Raw genomic sequence first — 27,595 nt, forward strand, 5'->3', positions numbered from 1 at the left:
ATTATTTACTTGTTTTCTATTTAAGGAAACAGAGATGGCCAGATATGATGCTCATACCTGTAATCCCAGCACTTTGAAAGGCCGAGGCGGGCAGATCACTTGAGGTCAGGAATTTGAGACCAGCCTGACCAACATGGTGAAACACTGTCTCTACTAAAAAATACAAAAATTAGCCAGGTGTGGTGGTGCCTGCCTGTAATCCAGGCATGAAACAGGAGAATCCCTTGAACCCAGGAGGTGGAGGTTGCAGTTAGCCAAGATTGCCCCATTGCACTCCAGCCTGGGTGACAGAATGAGATTCCATCTCAACAAACAAACAAACAAAAAAACCTGAGACTTTGAGAGCTTAAGATTACTTGTCTAAGGTTATGCAATTGATAAGCAAAGGAAATCAAAACTGAAGCCAAACCTCTGTGCTCCTCAATATTATATCATTATTGTTTGTGCCTCCTACAAAATGTCAAGAGTATAATATGGTTTGACTCCGAGGCCCCTTATTTTTGTTAAATGGCATAAATCTCTCAGGAAAAAAAATCCGAAAAGCACAGTCCAAATGATGTTAGACTATGTCTCTGAGTACATCCATTATCTTCAGGTTTCCAGTTTGGTTTTTTTTTTTTTTTTTTTTGAGATAGAATCTTGCTCTGTTGCCCAGGCTGGAGTCACTGCAACCTCTGCCTCCCAGCTTCAAGCGATTCTTCTGTCTCATCTCCCAAGTAACTGGAATTACAGGCATTCAACTATTAACTGGTATTTGCCAAGTGAATTTGTTCCTCCTCCTTTTTCCCACATCATCTTTTCTTTAGTCTACTTCAAGAATATCATCAGAAAAGAAATTGCAAAGCCGAGAGACCAGTGGGCGTGGTGTGGTGACGAATCTTCAATAAGACAGATTTCAACAGTGCTGGGTTACAAACATTTAAAAACAAGCAAACAAACCAACATTTCACTGTTATTGGTAGTGTCTCCTGGCCATGCACTGGTAGAGCCATTTCCTCCAAAGTTTATAACCTCATCATTCTAGTAACAAGGACAAACCAAGCACATGCAAGACTCTTAAGGCAATATACTTTCAATAGAGCAAGAAATATGACAATTGTGGCATTAGAAGGAAAAGTTATTTTCTGATGTATAAAAGAATTTGAGAATATATTGCCATTCTCCCCCAAAAAAACCTCCAAGTATAGACTCAAAAAAGAGCATAGAGTCTATAAATTTTAGAATGTTTATCATATATAGTAATTAAAATTAAGTTATTTAAATTTAAACATCTATAAATAGTGAATTATATGTTCTTAATGTTTATATACTTGGATTAATAATATAAAGTTTTTAATAAGGAATGGGACATTTGTGAAATGGTAATAATTCATACTTTCAATTAAAATCCAGTAATGCGATGGGAAAATTATTTATTGATTAACATTGTCTCTGCTTTTTAAATTGAATATCAGTAATTTATACTAGATAGTATATGTTGTTTTTATTCACCTAAATAGTGTCTGAGATTTGCATGCCATATTTTTATCTTAACGTGGTTATCCTTCCATTGCAAAATATCTCCACATTCTCCCATTGCTGTGATTCTGCAAGGATTTTTATACCTTTGGGAAAACAGGCATCCTAGTCCTGCGTCTTAGCATATAGCTTCGTGTCATGTGTCACAGACTCTAGTGGGAGATGTAATTTATGACACCAACCATGTGAAGTCAAGGGTTCTAAGACCCCATGTCTCCTATAAAGTATAGACAGCTTTATTTGTACAGCATATTTGGCATTTCCCATGAGCCATGTAAAAGCTCAAATGGTATCATAAATTCAAAAAGCTTAAAGTTAAATAGGACATGGTTGGTGACCTTTTCTACCTTATTCAGCTTCTAGCATCATTGGGAGCTAAATGCTGAAAAAATATAGAGAATGTTTTTCAAGGGTTTATGTTCAGTAAACATTAACAAAAACCAGGCTGTCATCATTTTTCATTTACTAAATGTCTTTTCAAATTGAGAGTAATTTTTTTTTTCCCCAGAAAGCCCATTGGACTGTCATGTTTGTACTTCGCTTGATTTATAGGATCTTGGATCGCTATGTTCAGGATCAAATTCCTGGTGCCAAGGTTGTAGTGGAGTCCATTGGTGCTCGCCGACATGGAGATGCCTTTTCCCTAGAAGATTACACCAAATGTGACTTGACTGTCTATGCAATCGACCCCCAAACCAACAGAGCCATCGATAGAAATGAGCTTTTTAAGTAAGTGTTTTGTGTTATCTGTAACAGCTCTTTGGTTACAATAGCAACCATAGATGCTTCTGATTTGAGGTTATAAATACTTAACGTTTAAAACCCACCAAATAGTTGTTGAAAGTGAAGTGTAAGCGAAGAAACTGAAACAATACCTAGGGTTCTCATGCCTAAAAGTTTTCAGGTCTAGGTGTGGGCTACAGTGACTTCAGAGGGCCCATTTTCTTTATAGGCATCAAATGACCTGTTGTACTTATGAACAAGGAACAGTTCCTTGAAGTCACCTGCTGCCAGCTCTGCACTCTTGCTCAAGGGCGCTGGCTATTTGTGAGGAAAGCACAGATTCTTAAAGTGGCAGTTTTTCTGCAATGATTTTCATCTGCTTGCATTTTAAGAAGAAATCCAGCTTTCTTACAGGTCTACTAAATCAGCAAAAGCCAGTATCTGTTTTTTTCTTTAACTTAGAGGTGGAGAGCAGGTGGGATAATCATTCCCATTTAAGTTAATGCTGTATGTGAAATTTATCCTAGCATGAACTTAAATATTTGAGTTATAAATCCTAAAAATAAATAAAATGCACAATCTTAAAATCCTGCTACTTACTTTCTTTGGATGTTATTCAAGCACACTTGAATACTTAAAAAAAAAAAAAAAATTGTTAACAGATTTTTCTTTACTCTAGTGACACCTAGTGTCCAACAGGGTCTTGGAATGAAATTCTATCTAAATGAAACATTTTTAGTTAAAAATATATATTGATATACAATCATAATAGCTTATATGTGCCTGTATATACAGTCATGCCAAACTCTATAAGTGAAACATCATAATTTAGTTTTTCTTTGTCTATACTTTTTAAACAGCATATAAATATATCCATATACACATTTACAAATATATCTATATTATGTGTATGTAGATTTATTTATTTTGTAAATACCTATTTATTCAATTTTTATTAAAATTAATAAATTCTAAATTTAGTTTTATTTTTAAATGTGTTCATCAACAAAATTTCATCACTTCTATTTTGGCAATAATAAAATAACGATTTAATATCAGCCAAAATTTTTTAAAAAACAGTTATTTAATATGTTACTCATCATTTTTTTTTTCTTTTTTTTCTTTTTTTTTTTTTTTGGAGACAGAGTCTCACTCTGTCGCCCAGTCTGGAGTGCAGTGGCACGATCTCAGCTCACTGCAAGCTCCGCCTCCCGGGTTCACGCCATTCTCCTGCCTCAGCCTCCCGACTAGCTGGGACTACAGGCCCCCACCACCATGCCCAGCTAATTTTTTTGTATTTTTAGTAGAGACAGGGTTTCACCATGTTAGCCAGGATGGTCTCGATCTTCTGACCTCGTGATTCGCCCGCCTCGGCCTCCCAAAGTGCTGGGATTACAGGCGTGAGCCACTGCGCCCGGCCTCATCAATTCATTTTTAATGGATATTTGGGCCATGTACAAAAGAGGACACTAATTGTGGAGGAAATATAGATGAATGAAGTAATAGCTCTCACTCTGGCTTTATACTCACCACCAAAATGAAGCAACATTTAGATCTACCAAGCCAATTTTTTTTTTTTTTTTTTTTTTTTTTTTTTTTTTTTTTAAGACGGAGTCTCACCCTGTTGTCCAGGCTGGAGTGCAGTGGCGCGATCTCGGCTCACTGCAAGCTCCACCTCCTGGGTTCACGCCATTCTCCTGCCTCAGCGTCCTGAGTAGCTAGGACTACAGGCGCCCGCCACCGCGCCCGGCTAATTTTTTGTATTTTTAGTAGAGACGGGGTTTCACTGTGGTCTCGATCTCCTGACCTTGTGATCCGCCCGCCTCGGCCTCCCAAAGTGCTGGGATTACAGGCTTGAGCCACCGCGCCCGGCCAAGCCAATTTTTTGTAAGTTTTATTAATTTAAAAAGTTGATTTAGGGATAAACTTTCAAAGTAATTCATATATTCTTTCCATTAATTGTCAGAAAATTAACACATTTCTTTTTTATGTGAATCTACCTGCATTCTCTGGTTTTTGCATACATTAGTTTTGTTTTTAAATTTCATGATTGATTGAGTTTAGCGTGTTTTTACCTGAATATAAAAATATGTATTATATTTGGGCTAACTTTAAAGAGTAAAATAATGGTGATTAGAATTCGAATTTAACTGGCAAACCTCCTAGTGATTAAATATTTGGGGGAAAAAAGCCACTTGGGTTTCAACTGACACCATGAAATACAAGATCAACACCTTTAATTCTAAATAAGTTTTCCCAAACCCAAATTATATTATGGACAGTAAACATCTAAATTCAATAAAATAACTATCATAGCCAGCAGGCAAGGAAAAAACAGAGAATATATATAAATCATAAAATAAATTTTTATATTGAAGAAAAGATAGAATAGCTATGAAATATGAAAATTTTGCCTTAGCAGTCTTCACCTTGAAGTATTACAATAAACTTAGAGTCACTGGTCTATTCGAAACTCTAGAATTGTTTCTTGAAAGATTTTATAATAAAATTGTATACACATACATATACGTGTGTGTGTGTGTGTATAGTGTGTGTGTTCCAAGGTTGATAATGCCTAAGTATTAGTATCTATTCTGTAGTTGTGAGAGTTATTGATTATTTAGTTTTTAACGCTGAATAAATGTACTAGAACCTTAAGATGCCTGTTCAGGTCAATGGAAGTATTCTCTCAATTTCCTTTCATCTTAAAATCTAAGCTTCTGAGGATATTGGAGTTCTCAGGTCAAAGGATTAGAAATCATAATAATAACAATTTGTCCTGGGAACTTACTTTGATTTGAAAAAAAGATTTTGACAATCAAAAATAACAAAGCTCATAAATGCATAGAGAGGACTGGAATGACTTTTAGTGACATGTTAATAACTTGTTTGGCAAGCTTATTGGTATTTTATTTTTTTATTTTTGGTTACCTGAATTGCTTAGATTTCTGCAATAATTATATATTACTCTTATCCTGCTTTTTTATCCTTGTAGTTCTCAACTCTTTGGAGCTGCATTTTTGGTTGGTTTTATTTTGAGTTTTTTGCTTTTTTATTTCTGGAATATTCTCAGACATTTTTTCTAATGTTTCTTATGCCCATTTTCCCTTTATTCCTTTTCTGGGATTCCAATTATAATTTGCTTTTTCTCATAACTTTTTTTCTGTTCTGACTCTGCTCCCCTCCCCCACACATATACACACACAGTTTTTTCTTTGTATTTTAGTGTGAATAATATTTACTGCCCTATTTCTAAATTCACTGATTCATCTGTGTTAGCCTATTGATGAGCACACTGAAGAAATTCTTCATCTTGTTATCTTTTCAGAAAGATATTTCTAGCATTTCTATTAGGTTATTTCTTATTTCCACCACTCTACTGAATTTCTCCATCGCGTCAGGCATATTTGTGCTTTCTGCTATTCTGTAATGTGTTTCAATCAAAGTTCCTGTCTGATAGTTCCAATATCTGGGTTATCTCTATCTGGCTCTGTTACTTCATTTCTTGAAAATGGTTGTTTTATATTTTGTAGCCTTTTTGTGTCCTACTTGGTTGAATGCCAGACATGGTATGGAAGAACAGTAAGGAGTGAGGTAAATAGAGTTTACGCCTGTAAATGGACATTACAGGCATTTACTCTGTTGAGTAAAGCTATTCAGGAATTATTTGGATTTTGCTGTTGCAATTATTACTTCCACTGTGCCAAAAGCTTCCAATTCTTCTATTGGTGGAATGGTATCAATTCATTCTTAGAATAGAGACTGCATGCTGTAAGATTTTCTCAGTCTTCTTACTCAGTCCTCAGTTCTCAGTGTTCTCTACATGCTTGTGCCACAGAAGAGGTTCTGTCCACACTCTGATCTGTCCCACAAGGTTAACTGCTCCTCCTTGTTGCTGCGTTCCACTCTTATAAGGAAGAGATGGAGCATGGAATAGGGGTTCCTCTGTTCTCCTTGTACAGCCTGCATGTGTAAGCCCTGGTGTGGGCTTTCTCAAGTTTTTTTCCCCCTCTTTCTTATGGCATCATGGCAGCCATCCTCTGCTTCACATTTATGGGGATCTTGGGTGCTAGAGAATTTTCTGCCCCTTCTCAATCCACAGTAGACCTCTACTTTGTAGTGGTACAGGATCTTAGGCCTAAGAGGACTTCCAGTTCCTCCCCCAGGGGTAGAGGATTTTTGCTTATACCTCTTTTCCAGAAGCAGTAGACCTTTGCCTGAGCACCAGGAATGGGCACACTTACTCCTCTTCCCTATAATACTTACCGTCCTTCTTTCATATGACATAAAGGTCTGGGGAATTGCATAAGAGTTTCTGCCTGTGCACCAGTCTTAGCTGATTTTTTTCTTATTCTTATACCATGAAGGAATATTCTCCTGTGTCCTGCCTTGTCCCCCAATCTATCTTAAAGAAATCTATGCAAACAAGTTTTTGAATGAGTGGAGACTCCCCTTGTGTTTGTGGGTATCTATAATGCTAACCTTATTTATTACAATTTTCGCTGTTTTGTTTTGTTTTGTAGAGACACAGTCTCACTTTATTGCCCAGCCGGGTGTCAAACTCCTGAGCTCAAGTAATCCTCCCACCTCAGCCTCCCAATGTGTTGAGATTACAGGCATAAGCCACTGTGCCCAGCCTAGGGCGGCCACTTTTAACCTGTTCTGCCAAAGGTGAAACAATGTATATGGTCTCATCTCACCTTGAAATTATCCTAATTGTCACTCAGTAGAATTTGGGGGTTTTTTTGGCTCACATTTTGAATTCAGCTCAAGGAAATTTATGATTTTAGTATTACCTGGCATTTTTTGTCATTTTGTTGTTGCTGTTAATAGCCATATTCTCTTGTGGTTTTCTGCATTCTACACAAAACAGAACATATTACTTTAAAATATAGTTTAATTAAAATTTAAAAATAAGCAAATACATTTTAGCTTGTGTATCTGTCTTATATCCAGCCTATTTAAAAATAGTATGTCCAAATAGTAAGAGAAAGATGGAGAAGGCAGAAAAAGACTCTAGACTCTATACACTGCCTTTAAAACCACAATGTTTAAAAACACACTTAGACCTTAAACAGTATCTGATTACCAAACTCTGATAAAGCATCTTTCCATGTTCTAAGTAAAAAAAAAAATACACGTAAAAATTCAAAACACTGAAAATCCAAATCAATGGAATGCTAATTATTAGAATCTAGTTAAACAGTTATGGAACTGTGAAAAGAAAATAGTTGATGATCTAACCACGATTTTCTTGATTAAGCAGAACAATCTTACGCAGTGCAATGAATGTGGGTAGATATGTTAACCATTGCCCACTCTGTAAGCCTAAATTGTGTACCTACAAAGCAAATAGGCAGTTGTCCCTCTACTATATGGAGTACAATCTCCTGCTCCTCCTTTACTTATTTCTACATTCATATGTACATTGCAGTATCAAAATCAGCATCATCAAGGTAATCAGTCATGAAGGTGACATGCAGGGTGGACAATTGATTATATATTGTATGCTGAGTAACACAACATTAGCCCCATATCCACCAATGGAGGAAGAAATACATGTTTGCATGTGCTTGAGAAAATAATAAGACATGACATTAGTTTAGCAACTTATCTCATCTCAGGATAACATAACAGTAATCAATTCATGTTGGCTACATCCTGGGAAGGGACCTGTATACCTTGCCCTTAGAATTACAAAAGGTTTGCATACAGTAACTGAGTACACTGAGATAAAAATGACGAGAAAAAAACCACGTTTCTGTGTTGATGCTGGATTTGGATAGATCTATCTATTTTTTAAGATAAGTAAGCAGTGGATAAACAGGATCAGCAAACAAGATAAATATGGAAAATCAGGAAATAACAACCTAATGACCCAGAGGGAGAATATATAACTCTGGAAGTTTTCTCCTACAGAAACCATTGGAAAACAGTTTAACATTTTTAGTAGAAAACAGAATGGTATGGATTGGTGAAATGGTGTGTGTGTTTTACACAGTCTGAATCCTTCTCCTGTTTCTGGTAAAAGAACTTCACCTTCTCTTGTGAGAATTGACTCTTTCCTACATGGTGGCAGTCTTTAATCAAGTGCCTTCCCCTCAGTCCAACTGGAGTATAGTAGTTAACCCTCTTCTGTGGTTTTGCTTTCTTCAGATTCAGTTACCAGTGGTATAATACAATAAGATATTGACAGAGACAGACAGAAACCACATTTGCATAACTTTTATTACACTATAGTTCTATAATTGTTCTATCTTTGTTATTCGTTATTGCTGTTAATATCTTACTGTGCCTAATTTATAAATTAAATTTTATCTTCTAAAATCAACTGAGCACCTGGATTCAATCTTTCCTGAAATGAGAAGACATGTGAAAACTAAATTGGCAACATGAAGTGTATCCATTGAAAGCTTATGCAATATTAAGAAAAAGGAAAAAAGATATAAGTAATCAAAGAGATCAAAATATATTTATAGGACAATTAAAATACAACCTGATAATAGTTATTTCTGAGGTTAAAATTGTAGTATGTATAACAGAAGCAAAAAATCAAAAAAAAAAGAATTAAATAGTTTATTATATTACAGGCAAAAATCAATGAAAAGGTAGCCATGTTTCTTTGAATAGTATCTGAATACTGAATATGTTTAAAAATCACTGAAACAGATATAAAAATATCTTACTCATAAAGGAACAAAAATTAGGTAAGCCCTGCGTATGTCATTTGCATGATAAAATGACAAAAGGCAAGGGAACCAAATTCACTGTTTTGTAAGGGATAATGTTATGACTCAAGAATTTTTACCCAGGCAAGTTGTTTTAAATACACAAAGTGGACGAAAGATAGTCTAGATCAGGTGTGGATTCAAAAGTGATCCATTATTCTACTAAAAAAATTGCTTATGACATCACACTGATAAGTGAAAATAAGTAAGTAATAGGGCTGTTGTAGTGTAAAAGACTAACAAATCTTACTTTAGAAAGTTTGGATATGAAATCCAGGAATCCAACAGAATTTTGATCTGTCAACTGAACTCCACATTTTAGGGGTTATATTCTTCCCTTAAATTAATGATCCTCTTCTGGATCTGATTCTTCCTAGTTTTAATAATATAGTTCCTGGGAAGCAATTCTTGATCTACGCCTCATTTAGAATCTCTTCCTTTATCTGATTAACAATTCAAACAAAAAGTTTTACTATTCTATTTCTAGTAATCATAAAAATGGCTAAGTTTTTATTTTCTTTTAACGTGTAACAATGAGCTTGGAAAATTGCTATAAAAAGTACCCTTTTAATCTATAAAAGCATTATCTATTTAAAAAAAAAGCAAAAAAGCATTCTAATTGCCACATATGTGATATGAATTAGTTGATGAGTTCTATATGTGATGGAATTCATATGTAATACCAGGCACTTATATTTTTAAGCAATGAACAGTGTGTTAACGGGATTTAAAATCAGTGTGGTCACTGAGAATATTAAAATTAAAAGCTTCAAAAGGGCATAAAATAGACTGAAAAAGTGTATAAGCATGGCATTGATTATATTTTGATAGTGAAATTTAGGACCATTTTAATTTTTTCTTTTGCTTTTTTTGTGTTTTCTGTATTTTTCAACATAAGCACTTTATATATGCAGTATAATCAAGTATATAAAATATTTAATACCACCCCTCCAAAAAAAAAAAAATTATACTTAAATATACCAAGATGTTAGCAGTGATTATAGTTGTCTGTAGATCATGGGACTATGATTAATTATATTTTTCTTGAACTATTTTTGTTTGCCAATGTTCTATAATAAGACATTTGACCTTTATGGTCTATTTAATTGTATTAAAAACACAATTGTTGCATTAATATGTAGAGCTTATAAGGGACTGTTCAAAAGTTCCCAAGGAATTATTAAAAAAAAAAAAAAAAACCTGCTAATTATGACATTAAATACATAACAAAATTTTTCAGTCTCATCAGATTAGGAACAATTATTCCTTGATTCTCTTCCACAATTCAAGATTCGTAGTTGGAATTGCATTATTTAGAGGAAGGAACTGCATTGACTACCACTTCCTGTCATTCTTACAACACCGATATACTACCTGCATCATTTATTTAGTCTTTTTTTCCTAGGCAGAAAGGCTTTTTAAATGTCTTCACCCTTTGACCATAAAACATTGTTTTGGTTTGAAACTTGAGAATGTTTACATTTAAGATGGCGTTATGGCAAACAAATACAGAATTTGAGTCTGAAAACTTAGTTGGGTGCCTCAGATTTGTTTTTGTAACTGTATAGCTTTTTGGCCTGCAATAAATCAGTATTGTAATGTTCGATCTTTACAGGCTTATTCTAAGGACCCAAATAATGAAATGCATAAATATAATGTTAAACTATGGTATATAATTTAGGATATTATACTTTATTCCATCTAAAATCTTGTTAAATTATTTTGACACAGTAATATTAAGCTTAATGATACTGATAATTAGATTTTTTAAGTCTATAAGCATAGCAAGTAAGAGCTGTGTTTTTAAGTATTTTTGATATTTATATACAGATGTGTAATTACTCTTCTTTATTGCTCATGCTTTTTATATATGCTTTTCTTATTATTCATGAGACTTCCGACTCAGCTTGTGTTTCAATTACAGAAAATTTTAAAAGATCTCACCAAAAGAGATTTTATTTTTAAAATGTTCTTTCTCTGCTAGCATCATTAATTTTACTATTTATTTAACAATAAAGATTTTTGGATGGCAAACTGCTTGATATCAATAAAGACTTTCAGCCGTATTATGGAGAAGGAGGACGCATTCTGGAGATCCGGACTCCAGAGGCAGTGACCAGCATTAAAAAGAGAGGAGAGAGTCTAGGATACACAGAAGGGGCCTTGTTGGCTCTGGCCTTCATCATCATCCTCTGCTGCATTCCTGCCATCTTGGTGGTTTTGGTCAGCTACAGACAGTAAGTATTCAAGGATGGTAAACATGGATAGTTCCTAAGAAGTCATTGCGGAAAACCATGTCTGGTAACATGGCTTTGCGTTGTAAAATACTGATGCTGCAACTACTCTGAGATTGCTTTATCTGTCTCGTACCAAATGATTTTCTTCAAAAGGAAAACAGTCCAAACTCCCAGTACATTTTTCACTGATGGCCCAATATCCCTGTGAGTCTGATATGGTCTCTTTCAACAGAAATATCACCTTAGTTCCTGTGACTTTGTTTATGCTCTTCTTTTGTTTAAGAGCCAACTCGGGAGAGAAGGTAACAGGTATCCTGGGATAAAAGCAATGGAATGTCACATGCAGATACCCACTCTGCCCAGCTCCAAGGGAAGGTCAATAACCTCGTGACATTGTCATGATAGCTTTTTATCCAAACTGTTAAATGTGCCTTTTTGCAAATGATCACAGTGTTAGCAAAAGCATTATAAAATCATAGCATATAAGATGTAATTTTCGATGTGGTCTCTTCCTTCCTGGGTGCTTTGCCAGAGTTTTTAGTGTAATATTTGACATCATGTTCTGGCTGTGCAGGCTCTTAATTTTTCTGATTCCTGCAGTCAAGTGAATCCATTGACAATATCCATATTTTAAAATTGTATTTAACTTATCTACAGTAGTCAAATAATTATCACTAAGTTAAACATCCATATTTGAAGTAGGTTAGTAATATATTCTTTGTCTGACACTAGGTCTGAGGAAGCTTTGTGATAGAGAGCCACACATTTTAAGTATATTTCTATTGACAATGACTTGAAAAAATTGGGGAGCTGATTAAGAAGAGAAGTAGCCCTGAGTGTGCCACAAAAAAAAATTAGCAGACAGGAATAATAAATTATGTAAATTACTTTATGTAATAAACAATAAGAAATAATGGTAGAACTGCTATTCATCATTTAAACTACCTACAGAGGAACTACTAAAATAGTCTTTATGTATTCTTTACTTTTTTTTTTTTTTCCCTAGTCTGGCTCTGTTGCCTAGCTGGAGTGCAGTGGTGTGATCTCAGCTCACTGCAACCTCCGCCTCCCAGGTTCAAGCAATTCTCCTGTGTCAGCCTTCCAAGTAGCTGGGATTACAGGCATGCGCCACCATACCCGGCTACTTTTTGTATTTTTAGTAGAGATGGGGTTTCACCATGTTGGTCAGGCTGGTCTCCAACTCCTAACCTTGTGATCTGCCCACCTCGGCCTCCCAAAGTGCTGGGATTACAGGTGTGAGCCACCGCACCCAGCCAATAGTCCTTATGTATTCTTAAACTGTCATCTTTGTTCTCAAATACTTAAAATTTTCTTGTGAATTCAGTAAGGTAAAGAAATTCCAATCTGAAATTCAAAAGTATGCTCTGCATGAACTTTGCTATGAATGGAAACTAAAAAGCAAATATGAAAACAAGTATCATGAATTTATTACCCAGAAGTGGGACCTTCCAATTCTACCTTCGGTTTCTTAGTGAGGCCAAGAGTATAACTAGGGCTTGCCACATGACTCCATCCCTTTAATATTTTGCAAGCAGGTCATGACTTTTCAAGTAATTCCAACCTGAAACTACAGAAATATTTCTTACCACAAAAGCAATGTGAAGTTGCAAATATAGAATTAGGGTTGATATATTGGAGCTTAATGTATCCTTAACCAATCAATTGATATGCTAAATCTAAAGCTGATGAACAAAATTAATACTGAACAAATTATTTTAAAATTTTAAGCCATCAGCCCATTATTAATTATCATGTTAAATCCATTCCGTCTTACCAGTTATCCTTTTACACTTAACTGTTTTCCAAAGGAGCTTTATTATATCCTGCTAGCAATAAAATCAGTGAGAAAAATTCTTATATTTGGCACACTATGCAATAATCAAAACTGAAGCACTCTGGATGGTATACACGGTCATCTGAAATGTAACAAAAACTTAAGATGTTTAATATTTAAATAATTTATAGATGCATTATTTAATTATCCTTTAGTTTGATAATCAGCTCAATACCATATGAATTTATTTATGTTACTGCTTTTTATAGATTAACATAATTAAACAAAATGAGTTTTTCTCTGCTTACATAGCAAAGTAAAATTCTAATATTTAAAGCCTAACAATTGTCCCTTGATATTTGCTTGCAAATAAGGTAAGAATGAACAGCTATTATTTTATATAATGATATGCCTTTGAACTTTTCTATGAATGGAAACTAAAAAGCAAATATGTAAAAACTGTCATAAATTTATTACCCAAGAGTAGGACCTTCCAATTCTAGCTTCAGCTTCAAAGTGAAGCCAAGAGTATAACCGGGGCTTGCTACCTGACTCCATTCCTGTAGTATTCTTCAAGCAGGGTAGACCAAGAAGCCAATTATAAAAATCAGGTCATCTTTAATATTCCATTTTTCTACTAGAGTTGAAATTCTCATATTTACATTTCAATCCAGTTTTCTTATTCCATGTAGTTCATTTCTTTATTTTTCTGTAATGGATATTTTAATGGCTTTAATAACTCTAATGATAATAATACTATTTTCACCTTTCGAATTGATATGCTTAGTTTTCTTAGTCTGTCATTAACTCTGTCATTATGAATTTAACCTATAAATTTTTCATTATTTAGAACAAATCAGATGTTAAAATGTTATTAATGCAATATTTCTAATGCAGCTTTCTATTTTTCTTACTCATTGCTTTCCCAAACAGGTTTAAAGTGTAAGTATAATTAACATTTTACACATCCTTTTCATGTAATAGGAAAAGAGAAACCCGAGATTTTATCAATCAAGTCAGCCTGCTCAGAACCACATATTATTCCTTTGTTTTGCATTTATAATAGTTTATTTTTTGGTTTGATATATATATAGAATAGAGCTGATTTTAGACAATTGGACATAACTTGCGTAAATGTGAAAAAGGTAGTTTGCCTATAGCTTCCATCCTGTAACATCTTGGTTTTGAGGAAAAAATTAATCGGTGTCCAGGAAATCCAAAAACAGCAGTGTAGCTGTAACATGAGACTCACAGGCATTCCTAGGAATCTTTATTTATTTTATTTTATTTTATTTTATATTTTATCTCACATCTTATCTTATCTTATCTTATATCTTATCATGTCGACGGTGTTTTTGCTCTTGTTGCCCAGTCTGGAGTGCAATGGTGCGATCTCGGGTGACTGCAACCCCCGCCTCCCGGGTTGAAGCGATTCTCCTGCCTCAGCCTCCCGAGTAGCTGGGATTACAAGCACGTGCCACCACACCCAGCTAATTTTGTATTTTTAGTAGAGATGGGATTTCTCCATGTTGGTCAGGCTGGTCTCAAACTCCTGACCTTAAGTGATCCATCCGCCTCGGCCTCCCAAAGTGCTGGGATTACAGGCATGAGCCACGGTGCACGGCCTGGGCACTACTAGGAATCTTAAAGGATATACAAGCTAACCAAATTTCCCTTGTACATGTGTGTACCGCCTCTGTGAAATAACGTCAAAAATGTTTCAAATCATTTCAAATAAAATAACTTAGACAAATAATAAATAAAAATTATCTATCTTTAATATGCCTCATCTTATGAAACAGATTCATTAAACAACTACCAATTATCCATCCCATTTTAATAAACATTTTGCTTTCTCTTTTTAATATTATCATTTAATTTAATTTGTAAATATGTCTGCTGAATTCTACACCTTATTCAAGAGATAACTATTTTCAAGAACAAAGCAGGGATTATATGCAAATGATACCCTGTGGGGATGTAATTATATCGGTGTATAAATGGAATTGTTTGTGTAAAAGAATTTTAGTGGGTTCCTCTGATAACTGGACCCCATTATTAAAAGGTAGCTTATTGATAAGCATTATGATTTCTAAACTGAGTTTTACAAGCCATCCTTACTTTATCCAAGACGTCAAGCTGAGTGCACAAAGACTGCACGAATTCAGGCCGCGTTACCCGCGGCTAAACCAGCAGCGCCGGCCCCTGCACCAGTGGCAGCGCCCCCGCCGCCGCCGCCGCCTCCACCAGGTGCGCATCTCTATGAAGAACTTGGAGACAGCTCAATGTAAGTAGACCGTTCAGGAACTCTGAGAAGTAGTTGGGTTTTACTGAATGTTGTGTGGTGAGTATTTAATTTCAATCTGATGTGGAAATGCCTACATGGACTATTTTATTCTGGTATTTTAAAGAGAAAATTTGTTAAGACGAGAATCTAAGAAAAGTTAGGTTGAAAAATAATAGCCAAAACCAAACAAGAAATTAAAGAAAGCTAAGAGAAAAGTAGAATTCAACTTCAGGAGACAATTGCAGATTTATAGCTTGAGTATAATATTTAATATCTCAATCCTCAGGGTCATGCATTTTTACATACCTATAGTACGTATGTATATATATGTATAAATATATAAATAGATTCTGAAAATATATTTTTGCATAGGAGATGAGAGAAATAAAGCACAATCATAAAATAGTAATCCCAATTAGGTATCCAAACCGATCCCTATTTGGTAATCAAAACCAAATTCTATGGTTTAAAATCATAGTATTTTCTAAGAAACTACTTTTAGGACGTTACAAGAAACTAATTTAGAAATTAAAATCTCATGAAAATAAAGAATTTCTGTATTAAATTCCGAACTACTTAGAAAATACTTTTTTCACTATATTACTGTCAGACTGCTGTGATTACTGAACATTTCTCCTGCACGATTTGAAATTTGTAGTCAATTTAAAAATCATACATTTTTGAAAGACATTGGTAACTGTTAAAAGACCTTACAGCTGCTTGTATAATGATGCTACCCTCATAATTGGATTCCTTATGGTGATGTTCAGTTTGTCAGTATTTTAAAAATTCAAGAATAACTACTTTTGGACATGATATGTAAAACAACCAAAATATTGTACAATTTTGAATATGACAATTAAATCCAGAAAACCTTTTATTAACTGGTATTTGGTGGAGTAGAAGGACTATAACATGTTCTTACATGTGACATTCGTAGCAGTTACTAGTAGGAATAAAACAAGTCTCAAAAATCATGAAATTGACCTGGTAATGGAAAAACTGGTTTTAAACAAATGTATTGAGGTTACTTACCATATCAATAATGTTATACAAGGTTTTGTTTAGGATAGTCATGAATGTTAAAATTGATCTTAATGCTATTATTTTATCACATAATCTAAATTTATAATAGGTTAAAGCATGATTCTGTTTCCAAGATAACAACATAATACAGGGTTCATGCTTTAGATATATACTTTCACTTTTTTCGTAAGTTGAAAACTGATTGTTTCTTTTGTAATTATTGGTGAATGTAGGAATTGAGCCAATATGATTTGATTCTATTTGATTATGTTAATGACCTCTCTCAAGCAAAGATCTTTAGAAGCTAAAAAAGTACTATGTATAAAGTTAAGTGTGTTTATATGTGACATTAATGAATTATATATTCATTTTAAATTAATAAGAACAGGTATACTATAACATCATCTGGAATCAGTATAATTTGATGGTAGTAATTTTCAAATAGCAACACCTAAGATTATTTTTACTTGAACAATTGTAGTAGACTCACTAGATTTTGGAATTGTAATATATGTATTCATTGAAATAGCTTAAGTTCTACATATGTAATTATCGTATCTTTAGGAAATGTTTAACCTATCCAAGAACTTTTTACAGGAATTCTAAGCATAAGTTACTAGAAAATGAATTCGCTTCAAATGAATTATTATCAATTATTTATTTTAAAAATAACAAAATCAAAGATCATTTTGGAAAAAAATACTTCACAAAGTAATAACTTCATATGAATTCTATAATTACTTTGTAATTGTCTTTATAGTAGTTGTATATTTACTTTCTTCAAAACAAAATTTATCTACTTTAAAAGTCAGTGTGCATTAACCAGTTTTACAGAGTTAGGACATAGAAGCAATTTTTAAACTCTCATTTAAAATTTTTATTTTTGGATTGGCATCATCCGGGTTTAATAGAAGTGAATTTTACCTATATGTAGTAAACAGATTTTATTAGATATAATTTTCTGTGAAAAGAAATTCAAATAATGTCATTTGATTTCATCTAATATATTATTAAATGTCATTCTTATGAATAATAACAAAGTATAAAAACATGCCTTTTATTTTTTTGATATACATACTAATTATTTAAAGCAAGTTCCTGCTCATATTTTCAGAATTGTTTTAAATTAACTATAGTTAAAACTTCTTTTTTTCTATCACATGTTTTCTGTTTCTCACCTGTGGATACATAGGCATAAGTAAGTAAACAATATCACTTTAATAGAAGAGCATTAGAAAATAGATACGATAGAATAGATTAAAATGCTGTTGTACTGTAAATACAATGATCTTCACCTTTTGCCACAGACTCGCTTACTTTTAAAAGAAAAGCTTTGTCTTCCACACCCAATTTCCTTTTGATGGCATGAGCTTAAAACTGTGTTCCCTGTGATAGTACCTGTGCCCACTGAAAAGAGTTTCAAAATTCTCCTTTTTTTAAAGTTTTTAAAATTAGTTTTTAAAAATTCTTAAATTTTAAGAACCTAAAATTTACAAATCTATAAATAGAAATCTATTTATATATTTCTTTTAGTCAAAGTGATGTGATATTGTTATATCCTTCGGGTGTTTTTCCAAGAGAAATGAAACCAAGAACAAATGCATATAAAAACAACTAGTATATAATATCAAGCCCAGTTGTTCGTGCCATATTTGAAAAATACTTTTCAAGATTCGAAGAGTAAAAGTGTTTGCTCTCATTTAGTCCAAATTGTCTGCATTTTCTTTGTTGTTCAAGTAGGCTTGATGCTCCAGGTCTACCTGTGTGAATTGTTTCTTACAGTTCGTAGCTTTACCAAAAGACACATTAACAACTGTGGCTTTATTATTTTGTTTCCTATCACCCTAATTTTTCAATATGGCTATTTAATTTCTATTCAGAATATATCTTTTTTATTTCATTCCTGCTAAGTGGGTAAATATTAAACAGTAACTAAAATAAATGTTATTCTGTTTTGGCTTGGAGAGTAAAACCTAATGAGAGACTATTCAGAACCACCTATCAGCCAACATTCCTGGGAGAAGGGTCCAGATGCTTTCCTTAGAGCCATTTAATTTGTGATCTTTGATGTATACAAATTTATTTATGACTCACAGCTACCTATGATTCAGTTTCCATGCATAAGTAAGCCTTTCAGTGATATCAAAGTGATTTTTTTTTTTAGCATCAATCTTTTTGTTAAGGTGAGCTTTAATTAAAATTTGATCCAGATCAGTCTAAGAAATTACTGACAACACCTTTTCTGATTAGCACTATTCATGTTTTAAAACAAATTTTTCTGTTTGGTATTATGTATAAGGTTTTAAAACTAATTAAGCAAAAAATTTAAACAGAAGAAAAACTGTGCCACATTTCTAGTGCACATTCAGTTTCTCAACTGTGATTTTTGAACTCTGTGAGACAAACTCCCATCTGTCCTTGGTGATTTCCATTCTCTTAATTTGAAGAACAGGATATTCCACATGTTGGCTCAGAGAGGAGATTACTTTTGGCTCTAGGACAGAAGTACTGACATGAGAGATAAGGGACAGGTACTGAATCACATACAGCTAAGGATCTTCTATGCATAACAGGCAGCCCTGAGCATCCTCAGGCAAGGTAAAGATACGAAGTTGGTAGCTTTGATGGTATTCTGCAATGGGAAGAAGTGTGATTTGTGCATAAGGGGACTGTTATGTGTGGACATGGATGCTTTGCTGTATCACACTAACTGAGAAAAACAAAAACAAAAAATACTCTTCCAAAATAATCTAGAGATGAGTACTTGTTTTTTTCATTTACATTTCTCATTCTACTCACAACTCTAAGATTTTTCTTCCCTGCCTTTCTGAGACCAGGGACTTAAAATAATGTCTTGCTTAGGTTAGTGTTGTTTGGCCTTTGATGTTTCTAAGTATTTAATAGTAATGAGAGCCATAAAAACATCTTTCTCATGAAAGCTGTGTCACAACTTGTTTCCTCACATTTCATTATCTTCTTTTCTTTCAAGTCTTTTCCTTCTCTACCATTTTCAACAAAGCAGGGGAAATCACTCAGTCTCAGAAGACAGCAAACATCAACAAGTTGTGATGCCCTTTTCTTCCAATACTATTGAGGCTCACAAGGCAGCTCATGTAGACGGATCACTTAAGAGCAACAAACCGAAGTCTGCAAGAACATTCACATTTCTATCTGATGAGGATGCCTTAAGTGCCCATAATCCCCTTTATCAGGAAAACATAAGTCAAGTATCAACAAATTCAGACATTTCCCTGAGAACAGATTTTGTAGACCCATTTTTACCCAAAATACAAGCCAAGAGTAAGTCTCTGAGGGGCCCAAGAGAAAAGATACAGAGGCTGTGGAGTCAGTCAGTCAGCTTACCCAGGAGGCTGATGAGGAAAGTTCCAAATAGACCAGAGATCATAGATCTGCAGCAGTGGCAAGGCACCAGGCAGAAAGCTGAAAATGAAAACACTGGAATCTGTACAAACAAAAGAGGTAGCAGCAATCCATTGCTTACAACTGAAGAGGCAAATTTGACAGAGAAAGAGGAAATAAGGCAAGGTGAAACACTGATTATAAAAGGAACAGAACAGTTGAAATCTCTCTCTTCAGACTCTTCATTTTGCTTTCCCAGGCCTCACTTCTCATTCTCCACTTTGCCAACTGTTTCAAGAACTGTGGAACTCAAATCAGAACCTAATGTCATCACTTCTCCTGCTGAGTGTTCCTTGGAACTTTCTCCTTCAAGGCCTTGTGTTTTAAATTCTTCACTCTCTAGGAGAGAGACACCTATTTGTATGTTAACTGTTGAAACTGAAAGAAATATTTTTGAAAATTTTGCCCATCCACCAAACATCTCTCCTTCTGCCTGTCCCCCTCCTCCTCCTCCTATTTCTCCTCCTTCTCCTCCTCCTGCTCCTGCTCCTCTTGCTCCTCCTCCAGACATTTCTCCTTTTTCTCTTTTTTGTCCTCCTCCCTCTCCTCCTTCTATCCCTCTTCCTCTTCCTCCTTCTACATTTTTTCCACTTTCCATTTCAACTTCTGGTCCCCCAACTCCACCACTTCTACCTCCATTTCCAACTCTTCCTCCACCACCTCCTTCTATTCCTTGCCCCCCACCTCCTTCAGCTTCATTTCTGTCCACAGAGTGTGTCTGTATAACAGGTGTTAAATGCACGACCAATATGATGCCTGCCGAGGAAATTAAGTCCTCTATGACACAGCTATCAGCAACAACAGTGTGTAAAACAGACCCTCGGAGAGAACCAAAAGGCATCCTCAAACATGTTAAAAACTTAGCAGAACTTGAAAAATCAGTAGCTAACATGTACAGTCAAATAGAGAAAAACTATCTATGCACAAATGTTTCAGAACTTCAAACTATGTGCCCTTCAGAAGTAACAAATATGGAAATCACATCTGAACCAAACAAGGAGAATTTGAACAATATTGTCGAGGAAACTGAAAAGCAATCTCACAGTCAATCTACTTCACTGTAATGTTACTTTTCTTATTTTAGTTGGGCAAACCCTTTGTTGATCACAGTCTTCAAGCTGAACATCAAATTTGAACTTCAAAGAAGATTCTATTATTTTACCCCAAATTCAATGAAATGCAGTTTTTTCTCATTTTTAATTTAAAAAGATATTAACATCATCACTACTAACTCATATAATAGATTTACCTTAATTTTTAAACTACAAAGTAGCATAATTTGTTCTACATTTATTTGAAAAGTAAGTAATTTTAATCTCTTTCTTAGTGGGAATATGTGGGCATGAAAGTTAGATACCCAACTTAAACCAAAGGCATGTCTATCATGTGGATGCAGTAACATTTACATTTAGTGTTTGAACGTAGTTTTATCTGAATGTTCCAAGAAAAAAGCAGACTGTTACAAATAAGTTAAAAGCGATATCATAGGTTCTGTTTTTTCTTGAAGCCTATGTATTTGGTAAGAAGAAATACTACCAAAGTAAAATACAATGTACCTAGATTGTAGGAGATGACAGATACAAGGTATTTCAAAATAAATCTCAGGTGCTATAACATGTAGTCATCTGTTTTCTGATGAGAACATCTTTTACTCTGACTTGCTTTTATCTTAGTAGTATGCTTATGGATTTGATAAATCTTATACTTTTTCAATTGCTGTCTTATTCTCTTTATTTCTCATTGTGCTTTCCCTTCCCTTCTTTATAATGAAAATAAATCTTGAGTTGTTGACTTTTGTAAGGCATTTCATTGTTCCAACAGATGTTTAAAGTGCTATTTAATTTTGTTTGTTCACATTATTAATCATCTCCTTAATTTAAATTTTTTCATAAGATTTCTTTTTAAAGAAAGTACGATCTTCAGTTTACTAAATGAAATATAAAAAGCTTAAATAGAAAAATCAAGAGAAATGATATTTGATGAACTATCACTTTTTTTACATAGGTTTCTGCTCTTTGTTTTAAACAAAGAAGGTAAAACTTTATACTTTGGGAAGAGATTTCTGTAGTTGTAGTAATAGTTCTCAGAGCTCCAACTGTTAAATTTGAACAGCATCACTTAAGCTGGGTACTCTCTCTCTTCCTTCCTAAGTAAACTTATACTTTCAATATTAGTATATAATGTATAATATGTGACCAACAAGTAATTACTTTGTTTTTCCCATGAAACACATGGAATACCTTTTATTTACTGGAAGTTCACATTTTGAATGCACGTATAAGTATTTGTTTTACTCTGGAGTTTTAAGATTTTAGAAGATGTAAGCTTGCTCAGAGAAGGGTACAATTCTGAGATACAGGCAAAACTCATACCTAATAATTACTATTGGAAGTATATGAATATAGGTTGAGAACCCTGCTATGCAATATTTCAGAGGTTTTCTTCATCCCTCATATTTCTTCAATAATTTGACCTGGCATTCCTAATTAACAAGATCAGACAGAAAACAATCTGTAAATCTAATTATTTTTATAGCCCATCTGCTTCAAATTTTTTTCATCCAAATCAAGAGTAATTACTTTCTTGGGGTTCTTGAACATGATTTTTTTCTTTCTTTCACTGAAAAACTTCAGTTGGAGTTTTTGTTGGCAGCTGGTCATATGCATGAGAACTTGTGCTATTTGGCGGACTCTGACAAGGTATTATTCACAATTGTTAAGCCTTTAATGTGAGTGTGTCTTTTCTAAGCTAATATCTACCAGCTTTTTGCAAATGTAAAATTTATAGTTTCTTGATAAATCTATAAATAGTAACAAAATAAGTATAAGAAATCCAAACATTTTTGTGTAGATACTTACAGCCTTATTAAATTGTTACATTGCCTTTTACTATAACATTTTATTATTTGCATAATCTAAAAGTTTTATTATTACTCTATACTTTTTAATTGAAACATAGATACCCATGTTTTATACTTAATCTAATCTTTTTCTGACACATTGTATTTGGAGAGTACTAATGTCATTATGAAACATTATAAAAGTCAGTTAAAATATCTTCTATATGAGACATTTTAGTATTATTTGACTGCACAAGCATAAATATTCTTCCTCCTCTCAAACGCTAACTGCTTACAACCTGAGAAACAGACAGTAGAAAAATAACACTTTTTTTCTTAATATTTATTATGACCTTAGTAATGCATAAGAAATTATTAGATACCTTTTAAATAAAGACTTCAGAAAGATGACCATACATTTTTCCTTATTGTTAAAATTAAACAGTCATACATATAAATGATATAAAATAAATAATACAATTGATTATGAATTGCATGAAAAGGTGCATCAATATTATATAAACTGGCTTTGTAAGTATCAATAGCCATGTTTTGAAAGCACACAGATAAAGTAAGTAGTGGTTCTGTTATGTACCTCTTTCAAGTAACTTTCTGCCTTTGAGCCAAGACAAGCAATACAAATAACCAAATAAAAGGCAACAAAAATGTTAATGGAAACATTAACATTTAGTTATAGTTTATCTATTGACATTTTATTTTCCACATTGATGGAAAACATTACTAATAAAAGGAGTCAGAAGAAATATGCTAAAAACTAAAGCCTGGCTTTGGTTGGATATTTTATAAGGTATATGACTCAATTGTCACTATTAAAACCTAAATATGAACTTTCTCTACCTGAATTATTTCTAAAAAATATAAATTTGGTAGAAGTTGAAAATGTCTACAATTCTAAAGGTGCTGGAAGGATTATCAGTGTTATAAATATTGGCAGAACCATGTAAGCACTCTACAAAGTTCACTGCAGAACCATTTTAAAGAATAAATTGAGAAGCTTTAGTAAGCATTGTGTTTACTTTTTTACAAACAGTTTCAATATACAATGCATTAACCATATAAGATGCTTTCTGATCAGTAGAATTACTTTGTGAAGGCCTCAAAATTAAAAAAAAAAATTCTACAGAGATCATTTTGTTGGATTTTAGCAAGTTATGCATGTGCCTCTTTGTAATAATTATTCATTACACTGATTAATTCTACCTATCATGGTTGACAGCATCAGTTTAACACTTTAGATTAACTGCTTAATAAATAACAAGTAGAACATTTTCATTATTAGTAACATTCAGCTTTGAAAACGCTATATTCTTTTTTCCCCTCAAGTATAGTCAAATGTTTCACCATCTTGTGATGTGTGAACCTTATAAATCTTTATGTAATGTTGAATATTTGGCTATTAAATCTCTAAAAACCTCTTCATTTAATTTCTAACATTATAATTGACCCTGAAAGGACAGTCAAGAGTTTGTATTAGTTTTAGAATTAAATTGACGTAGAGAAAATATCATACAATCATTTGGAAGAATATATTCAATCATAGACATAATTTTCATCCTATGTTTATTACATTCTTCATGTATAAAACATATCTCTTCCCCTAAGGATTAGTATATGTATCAATACTTGTGTACAACAGAGATCATGTATAATATTTTTTTATCCCAACTGATAATAAGAGAGTCACATTTTGTCATGATGCACTATTGAAATAAAATAGATTTTGCATGTTTTGTTGCTCATATGGAATGAGTCTCTGGGTTGATCATTAGTTTAGTAATTCAGGCATGAAACCATGATCTTCCTGTTTTGATAATGCCACAAAATATATTTTCCACTGAGATAGTGTTTAGTAGAAATTATCTTTTCAGTTTTACTCAGACTTTTTTTAAAAAGCCCTTATCTGTCATTTTATTTAATATGAAAGTCTAAGATGTTTAATACTGATTTATTTATTTCTGCCTTGCAGGAGAGGTTATGGATCAGAGGTAAGGGCTTTATGGTATTGATGTCATAACAAGCGTAGTAGGAAAGTACTTGTGTAATAGGCAAGACTAAGGTACATTCTTTTGAACTAGGTTGTTTTCTTTGATTTCAACAAAAACGTATTAGTATGTTATGCTATTTATTTTCTTTTATATATGTTGCTTCCTTGTTTTGAGGTTTTAAGTCTGTTATTGAATGGTCAATGATCAACTTGCTTACCTTTTTAAGGATGCATTTCTTTTGTTCTGCATTGCTGTTACTCAGTATTCTGACATTTCCCCAAAATTCATTTGTCTAAGGCTAGACGTCTAATTTAGAAAGTAGGATTACTGCCTGTAGTCCCAGCTACTTGGGAGGCTGAGACAGGAGAATTGCTTGAACTGGGAAGGCGGAGATTGCAGTGAGCCAAGATCATGCCACTGCATCCCAGCCTGGGCGACAGTGAGACTCTGTCTCAAAAATTAAACAAACAAACAAACAAACAAATAAATAGGACTACTTAACTTCTGATCTTTTTACCAGTTCAAAGCTCCATCCTATCACTGTTGAAGCTTGAGATCCTAAAGATTTTAAAAATAATCAGAATGGTAGAAAGCTCTGGGTTTTCCACTGTGTTCATTTGATTGTGTCTTCAGAGAACCTATTGGGCATTCTGGCCAACAGTATTTGGCCAGCTGTACTGCAGGTGATGTTATCCATGAAGTCATTGTGAACCTAGTTTGATTTAGCATACAGCTTCTCAATCAAGAGAAGTATGTGACCTAATAAGTATATGACTTAATTGGATTACATTTTGGAATTCATTATGAGTAAAATAACTAACTCACCAACAACTGTATTATAAAAAGGATATCCCTTCAGTCAAATGGTTGTTCTACTAGCCAGTTTAAACAGTGGGTTCGATGATGGAATTACCTCCCAGAACCTCACTACCCAGTTTTCCAATACTTAGTCTAATATGCTGTTTTCCCTCCAAAGAGTTACCCCAAAATTTGAATTGTGTATCTTGTTTTTATCTGTTTGAAGTCTGTATTGTTATGAAACGGATCAATGATGACTGTATTAGCTTTAAATAAGTACAAGTGAAAGAAGGAAAAGTCAGGAAGCAATTCCTACCAAATCTGATAATTAATGACTTTCCTAATCATTCTGAAAACACACTTAATGTTTTAGTGCAAGAAATCCACACTTTGGTAAGGAGAAGAAATGGAGAGCATGTCTTAAATATGTTGATAAATACATTACAACTTTATCATTTTGTGTGTTCTACTCTTCTTCCCAATGAACCTTATCATATTTAATGTGATTGGGAAGGAAAAAAAGAAGGGCAACTTAAAACAAAGTTAAACTTGATAAAAGTATTTATATGACACACTTTTAGAAACATAAATAACTCTTTGTACTGTGAAGCTTAACAAAACAAAAATCTGTATAGATTTCCTGTTTATTAAGGCTATTAAATTTGTCATTAACTAAAAGAGTGATGAAATTAAAACAAATGAATTATTATTTTATGTTCCAACATAAAGAATTAGTTAAAATATTTAATGCTTTTGGTAGCTAACACATGAATAATGAATAATCCCAAGGAAACACGTTTTAAACTGTCGCCTTTTTTTCCTCTCTTCTCAATCATGATCTACCTTTCCATCTGAATTATTTTCTAAATCTTTCTCTATTTTAATTTCCTTTGACAGCAACAGCAACTGCTGAGGCCCTCTCTTCTTAAACCAGAGGTATCAATTTTCATTTTCTTTTCAACCTCACTGAGTCTTCACTGTGACTTTAAGATCTATTGTATTAATTCAGGTAGGCAGAGTGGGTGTCTGCCAATGTGGCATAATTTTAAAGGAAAAGAAAAGAGTCTTTCAAAATAACTTAAAAAAAAAAAGAAAAGAAACCGAGAAATCACCTCCTGAAGTTGTTCCACATGTTTAGCTTCATTCTCTGGGAATTAGACAAATAAGGCCATTATTCCTAATAAATACAAGCCATTCATTGAATGAAGCAGTTAATGAACCTGATCAGTAGTTACTTGTCTTAATCAATCTGAATTCATCTATCCATTCCTGACGTCAGATTTAGCTTATGCAAAGTTTAAAGACAGAATGCTGATATCTGTACATAAATATCATTTTATGTGATTCAAAATACCTCTTTTGGACACATACATTACAAATTACCTATGGCATTTTCTTCTGCAATGTGAAGAAGATTGTATAATAAATACATATTATTTTATTTACTTATATTTATATATGTAATTAAAAATACAGTCATCCTACCTTAATTTTATGGCAAATTTAGTATTTCATAAGCTCCACTTACAAAAATTTTATTCCTTTTCCTTTAGTACAGAATTCTATCTTTGCTAAAGAGAGGCATTTCTTGGTTAGAATCTACTCTCCAAAATCTGGAGGTTGGGTGGCAGGAATATTAAACTTTTATAAGGTTTTAGCAAAAATTTCATGGAGAGGTCTCCAGAAAATTTGAATTGGAAAATTCAGGGTTGAAATCCAAACACCAATTACTTTATGCAAGACCTTAGTCAAGATATACATCTGCTGAACATCAGTTTCATCTTCTATAAGATGTTGGCAGTAATATCTACTATGTAAATTCCTAACTCTACAACTGGAATGTAACAGAAAGAAATTCAGTAAATTACAATTATTGTTGTTGTTTTTGTTTTGCATCAGTATAAATGTTTATAATAATTAAATATTAAGTTAATTTATGTCTTCCCTATGTGGACAGCAAAAATGAATTTTAAAAATCACATTAAGTGCTTGATCTACCCAAAAAAATCACTTTGTAGTATGTTACTTTGCATACTTTTCTAAAATCTAGGTTTCACCAACTAAGGGGTTGTTATAGTCAACTGGGACTGTGTGGAACGGCAAAAAGGGCCAGGATTCCATTGCTGGTTTAGGTTGACTCATGGGTCTGACTGGTCATGAGTTCATTCCTCGATTTTTTTTTTTTTTTTTTTTTTTTTTTTTTTTGAGACAGAGTCTT

General features: G+C 33.4%; 1 protein-coding gene across 3 annotated transcripts in view; it reads left to right on the top strand.

The window, feature by feature from the left end:
* The window catches only part of PCDH15 (protocadherin related 15), a 1,784,920-nt gene that overhangs the window by 1,751,069 nt on the left and 6,256 nt on the right, over positions 1 to 27,595 (top strand). For 2 of the 3 annotated variants that reach the window (XM_050805156.1, XM_050805157.1), the window contains 2 exons: positions 2,071 to 2,247; positions 10,988 to 13,150. In XM_050805156.1, the coding sequence (XP_050661113.1) occupies positions 2,071 to 2,247; positions 10,988 to 11,210 (400 nt within the window). In that variant the 3' untranslated portion in view covers positions 11,211 to 13,150. Of the gene's footprint in view, positions 1 to 2,070; positions 2,248 to 10,987; positions 13,151 to 13,934; positions 13,944 to 15,132; positions 15,289 to 27,595 lie in introns of those variants that run through there. The other variant, XM_050805159.1, reaches the window with a different exon arrangement.

The sequence above is a fragment of the Macaca thibetana genome, chromosome 9 (assembly GCF_024542745.1).
Source record: "Macaca thibetana thibetana isolate TM-01 chromosome 9, ASM2454274v1, whole genome shotgun sequence".
NCBI classification, from domain to species: Eukaryota; Metazoa; Chordata; class Mammalia; order Primates; family Cercopithecidae; genus Macaca; species Macaca thibetana.